The sequence below is a fragment of the Stomoxys calcitrans genome, chromosome 1 (assembly GCF_963082655.1).
Source record: "Stomoxys calcitrans chromosome 1, idStoCalc2.1, whole genome shotgun sequence".
Lineage (NCBI taxonomy): Eukaryota > Metazoa > Arthropoda > Insecta > Diptera > Muscidae > Stomoxys > Stomoxys calcitrans.
In genome coordinates this window covers 266,821,765-266,827,799 of record NC_081552.1, presented here as the reverse complement: position 1 = coordinate 266,827,799, position 6,035 = coordinate 266,821,765, and the positions used below count along the sequence as shown (strand labels likewise).

Sequence of the window (6,035 nt, the reverse complement as noted above, 5' to 3'; positions counted from 1 at the left end):
AAACTTCGGCGAAATCGGACAACGAATGCGCCTTTTATGGGCCCAAAACCTTAAATCGAGAAATCGGTCTATATGGCAGCTATATCCAAATCTGGACCGAACTACGCCTAATCTACGAAGGATGTCGAAGGGCCTAACACAACGCACTGTCCCAAATTTCAGCAAAATCGGTCTATAGATGTGGCTTTTATGGGCCTAAGACCCTAAATCGGAGGATCGTTCTATATGGCAGCTCTATCCAAATCGAGACCGATCTGTTCCTAATTTACGAGTGATGGGGAAGGGCCTAACACAATGCACTGTGTTTAGCATAGTGCTAAACTTTTGCTCAGCACTGTAGTGCTAAACTTTTGCACATAACTATAACTAGCGGGTTGTCACTGCATGCATATGCAATGTATGTGTGTGTGTCAGCAGCCGCTAGTTACAAGTTTTTTCATCTCATGGTTGTTGTTGCCGTCTGCTGAATTCAATCAGCAGCCGGCTTCAGTGACAAAAGAAGAAGTCAAAATAATTAATAGTGATCGATACCTTAAACAAAACGTTCGCTCTCCCCGTGACAACAAACAAAAGCAACAAAAAAGGGAATTAGAATTTTTGAAAATTAAGAACAAATGTGAATGTGAAACCAAGTGTATAAAAAAGAAAATGTACATAAATCAACTTTTGTAAACCAAAGAAAAGAAAACTATTATTGCACGAATTGATTTAACCTAAATTATATTGCACCTTTGTTACTATATTGCACTTACCCATCGTTTTGATACATAATAAATTTGTGAACTGAAAATTAAAAGTGCCAATTGTACATTCCTTGGAAAGAAAAAACAAAAGGTTTGTACACGAACATTTTTGGTCCATTCGAAGCCGAATAAGTGAATTTGTTTTACAACAAATGTACAAGTGCGTTTAATTTTTTGTGTGGAAATTATATAGTCAGTTCAAAAAAATATACATATACATACCTGTAATGTATTGACACGGCAGAGATGAGATGCGTTGCAATTAAAATCCAAATACAGAGTGATCTTTATTTATAACAAAACAAAGCTTAGAACTCGAAATGTATAACAACGTATGTACATGGATATGTATGTATGTGTGTGACAGTATGTTACATTAAAGAGATGCAAACAGCAAGCAGATAAACATTTAAATACGAGTGAGAGTGTTTACCACTTGTTCTTATGGATAATAAGAAAATAAGAATAAGGTGAGGGAGAAAACGTACATTAGACTGGAACGTAAATATGTTTATACTGAATACTCTATATGCTCCCCCTAAAGTTGTTAATAACATATCAATCAAATACAAACAATATCAATGAAATTATAAAGTAATAATGAATTGAGTAGACAAAATTGTATATTATCAATTGGTATCTAAATTGCTGTTTGTACCTGAATCCGGTTTTCTTACTACTCTTCCTCCCTCTCGTGGTCTGAGTTCTCTTCTAGTGTGTGAAATATCTTCAGTCGTTTGCATCTGCTGTGGACCATCTGAAGACAAGGTATTTGTTGTAGGTGCTTGCAAATCGACGATTTGTTGTTGTTTTTGTTGTTGACCTCTTATCTGATCTAGATGGCGTTTAATGATATAGTTGTTGTGTGATAAAATGCACGAATACGATTGAGGTCCAAGTTGTTGTTTTATCTTTGCTTGTGCCCAACTGGATTTGTTAGGATTACGGTAATCACGTACCATTACCTTCTGACCTTCTGTAAATTGAATATTTCGATTACCTTTGTGGTTTCGAACGTTGTTTTCTTGTGCATTTATTATCTTTTCCGTAGTCGTTGGTGGTTTTAAAAGACTAAACCGGGTTTTTAGTTTTCTGCCAAAGAAAATCTTTGCTGGACATTCACCAGTGCTACAATGGGTCATGTTGCGATAGTCCATTAAAAATCGGTATAAAATTTGGTCTAAATTGGCATCTTTATTTTGCTCCAAGTTAGCATATATGGATTTTTTAAACGTTTTAACGAAGTTCTCAGCTTGGCCATTAGTTGATGGATGTCCAGGTGCAGTTAAGATGTGTTTAATTCCATTCAAGGACAAAAAAGTTTCAAAATCATGTGAAGTGAATTGTGTGCCATTGTCACTTACAAGTGTGTCGACAATACCATAACGTGAAAACAGTTCTCTTAACCTTGAGACGGTGAATGCTGTCGTCATATCTTTAGTCTTGAAAACTTCAACAAATTTTGAAAATGAATCGATGACGATTAAAAAGTAAAAATTTCTTATCGGACCAGCAAAATCAATATGTATTCGGCTCCATACCGAATCATTTGGCACCCATGGTATTAAACTGCTTTTCTCAGGACTGGATTGTAGTTTTTGGCACGGTAGACAGTTCTTAATTAAGTTCTCAATGTCTTTGTCAAGGCCTGGCCACCATATGTATGACCTTGCAAGGGCTTTGGTTTTGACAATCCCCAAATGAGAACGATGAAGTTCATTTAGAACTTTTTCTTTTAATTTATCAGGTATTATTGTTCGATAACCCCATAAAATACAACCATATTCAACGGTTAGTTGGGTATACTTTTCCCGAAATGGTGTGAAATTGGCACCAGCAATATTATTGAGTGTGCCGTTGGAGATACAGTCCACAACTCTTGACAAAATCGGGTCTCGTCTCGTTTCACGAGAAATATCTTTAAAATCGATTTTAAAACCTGCTTCATTGGCTTCAATAAAATTTATGTAAGAATTTTCAACATTATCAGATTGAAATTCTTTTTGAGGCATCCTTGAAATGCTATCTGCTTCATTCTTAATTCCTTTCACATATTCTATGGTATAATTAAATCCAGAAAGAATTAATGCCCATCGTTGCATTCTTGCTGAAGCCATGACAGGCAAACCCTTGTCGCTACCAAAAATGGCCAATAATGGGCGATGATCCGTTCTTAAAATTAATTTGTTTCCAAGCAAATATTGCCTTAGTTTAGTAACACTAAACACAATGGCTAGGGCTTCTTTCTCAAGAGTGCTGTAATTCTTCTCGCTTTTCGTCAAAGCTCGGGATACAAATGCTATCGGTTTTGTTGTTTCAGAGAACCTGTGTGATAAAATTCCAGCTACCGCATTATTTGAAGCATCAGTAGTTAATATGATTGGCAAGTCAGGATTAAAATGAACCAAGATTTGGTCTGAAGTAACAGACTTCTTTATATCCTCAAACGACTTATGACATTTGTCTGACCAATCGAAGGCTACATCTTTGCTTAATAAATTATATAGTGGAGACATGATTTTTGCAAAATCATTAATAAATTTCGAATAATAATTTGCCATGCCCACAAAAGCTCGTAATTCAGAAATATTCTTTGGAATAGGACACGAGATTATTGATGAAATCCGGTCATTGTTCTTTCTTAATCCATGTTTGTCGATGTTAAATCCCAAATAGGAAATTTCAGATTGAAAAAATGCTGATTTGTTTAAATTGAGCTTCAATCCTGAAGACTGTAGTTTTTGAAGTACACGCTTCAAAGTCCTGATATGCTCTTGCATATTTTTGCCAGTGATGGTTATGTCATCCTGGTAAACAACAACATAGGGAATATCTCTTAAAAGATTTTCCATTGTTTTTTGAAAAATGGCCGCAGCCGTTTTGACACCAAATGGTAGTCTCTTCACCTTCAAAGTACCAATATGCGTACTCCATGCGCATAAAAATTGAGACTCTTCATCCAAAACAAGCTGATTGTAAGCATTGGATAAATCAAGCTTCGTGAAAACTTCACCACCCTCCAACGATGCGAAAATCTCATCGATTCTGGGTAAGGGATATTTAAAATCCAATAAAAATTTGTTTAATGTGACCTTGTAGTCACCGCATATCCTCAAATCGCCGTTTGGCTTTAAAATTGGAACTAAAGGAGTTCCCCAATCGGAATTATCAACCGGCTCCAAAACACCAGAACTTATTAAGTCTCTTAACTTCTTCTCTATCTTGCCTTTCCATGCCAATGGTAAAGGTCTTGGTTTACAAAAAACAGGAGCTGCATCCTCAGCAATTTTTAAAGAAATTTTGCTCACATTGTATTCTCCCAACTTGTCTTGAAAAACCTCAGAAAATTCATTTTTAATTTGTTCAATAATCGTTGCATTAGAATCCATTGAACCAATATTGTTAACTTGCAACAGCTCAAAATTAAACGATCGTAAAAACGAACGACCAAGCAGGGGTGGATTTGATGAATTTACAACAACAACAACAACTGATTTACTTTTACCTTGAAAAGTCACCGACGCATCGTATTCGCCTACCAGCTTCAACTTGTCACCATTGTAGTCTACATATGGTATATTGCATGGGCGAAGTGTTTTCTTAATGTTGTTCTCCTTATAAAAACAAGCAGGCATCAACGTACACGGAGCACCCGTATCACACACAGCATTAAGCTCAACTCCATCAATTACAACCTGAAGAGAATACACATCACTAGATTTGCGCTCAGCCACACTGAAAATTGAATAATTAAATAAATCATCATTATCATAATCATCATCATTGTTATCAATATCATTAGATACATAATTCACACTTCTCTTTTTATTATGACACACAGAAGCCAGATGTCCATTTCTTCCACACGAATGACATTTGCTCTCCTTGTATTTACAAGCTTGAGAGCTGTGGTTGCGCCAACCGCAATGAGAACAAGCTGCCTTTTTTTCAACTTCCATTCTGTTATCGCGACCGCCGCTTCTGTTATTTTCATAGCCATTGCCTCTGTTGTTGTTATAACCATTGCCTCTGTTACTGCTGTTACCACTGCCTCTGTTGCTGTTACTGCCTCTGTTACCGCTGCTGCCATAACCTCTGCCACCACCGCCACTGCCGTTATACTTGTTGGAGAGTCTTTGCTTTTGCACCAAGTTCACAGAACTTTGCTCCCTCTCTGCCTCTTTTGCTATGCTTTTCGTCTCCATGATCATCGCTTTTTTCAACGCCACTTGCACCGTTAGACTTTCGTCCTCTTCACACAGTCGTTCGAAGATGAAATGTGGCAAGCCCATCACAAACTGATTTAAAACAAAAGCATCCAAGTTTGCACCAAATTTACAATTAAGCGCCAATGTCTTAACTCTGGCATACCACTCAGCAACCGTTTCACTATCACTTTTTGTTGAGACATGAAACTTTTTTCTTTCGCTGAACACTATCGTAGGTGGGGTGTACTGCGTATCCAATATCTCGCACAACTCCTCATATTTTTTTGACACAGGGGACACTGGACTGCATAAACTATGCAACATTTTATAAGCCACGGCACCAATTGATTTTAATAAAATCGACTTTTTCACATTGTCGTCCGTGCAGCTTATTTCACAAAAATGTATGTCCAGACGCTCTTTCCATACATTCCACGCCTCTACACTTGGGTTAAATTCTGGCACATTAGAAGTCTGGAACACTGCAATTTGACTGGCTGCAAAACTTTGGTTTCCTTCTCCTTCCATCTTAGGCGGCATTTATTTTTTTGCTCTGTTTATCACTTTTTTTTTTTATATAAAATAACTTATTTAAGTTCAAAAAAAAAAAAAAAAAATTTTTTTATCCTCGTCGCCAAATATGTAATGTATTGACACGGCAGAGATGAGATGCGTTGCAATTAAAATCCAAATACAGAGTGATCTTTATTTATAACAAAACAAAGCTTAGAACTCGAAATGTATAACAACGTATGTACATGGATATGTATGTATGTGTGTGACAGTATGTTACATTAAAGAGATGCAAACAGCAAGCAGATAAACATTTAAATACGAGTGAGAGTGTTTACCACTTGTTCTTATGGATAATAAGAAAATAAGAATAAGGTGAGGGAGAAAACGTACATTAGACTGGAACGTAAATATGTTTATACTGAATACTCTATAATACCCCATAAAACGGTGACACTTACGTTTCTATCTAAAAATAAAAATACATATATATATATATATATATATATATAAAAATTGTTAAAAAGTTACTTACCTTGTTGAAAGAGTTGATACTTACCAAATTTTATAA

General features: G+C 36.1%; 1 protein-coding gene across 1 annotated transcript; it reads right to left on the bottom strand.

Annotated features, from left to right (window-relative positions):
• Positions 1-1,372: 1,372 nt before the first annotated feature.
• Positions 1,373-5,479, bottom strand: LOC131997789 (uncharacterized protein K02A2.6-like). The gene is made up of 2 exons (XM_059369401.1): positions 4,611-5,479; positions 1,373-4,478 (listed from the first exon to the last, which is right to left on the bottom strand). The coding sequence occupies exons 1-2, from the start codon at positions 5,477-5,479 to the stop codon at positions 1,373-1,375; spliced, it is 3,975 nt and encodes a 1,324-aa protein (XP_059225384.1).
• Positions 5,480-6,035: the final 556 nt, after the last annotated feature.

Excerpts from the sequence above, each read along its gene's own strand:
- LOC131997789 (XM_059369401.1), bottom strand. The coding sequence starts at position 5,479 with ATGGAAGGAGAAGGAAACCAAAGTTTTGCAGCCAGTCAAATTGCAGTG. Across the intron at positions 4,479-4,610 it reads AAGGAGAGCAAATGTCATTC|TGTGGCTGAGCGCAAATCTA; the intron begins GTGTGGAAGAAA and ends TTCAATTTTCAG.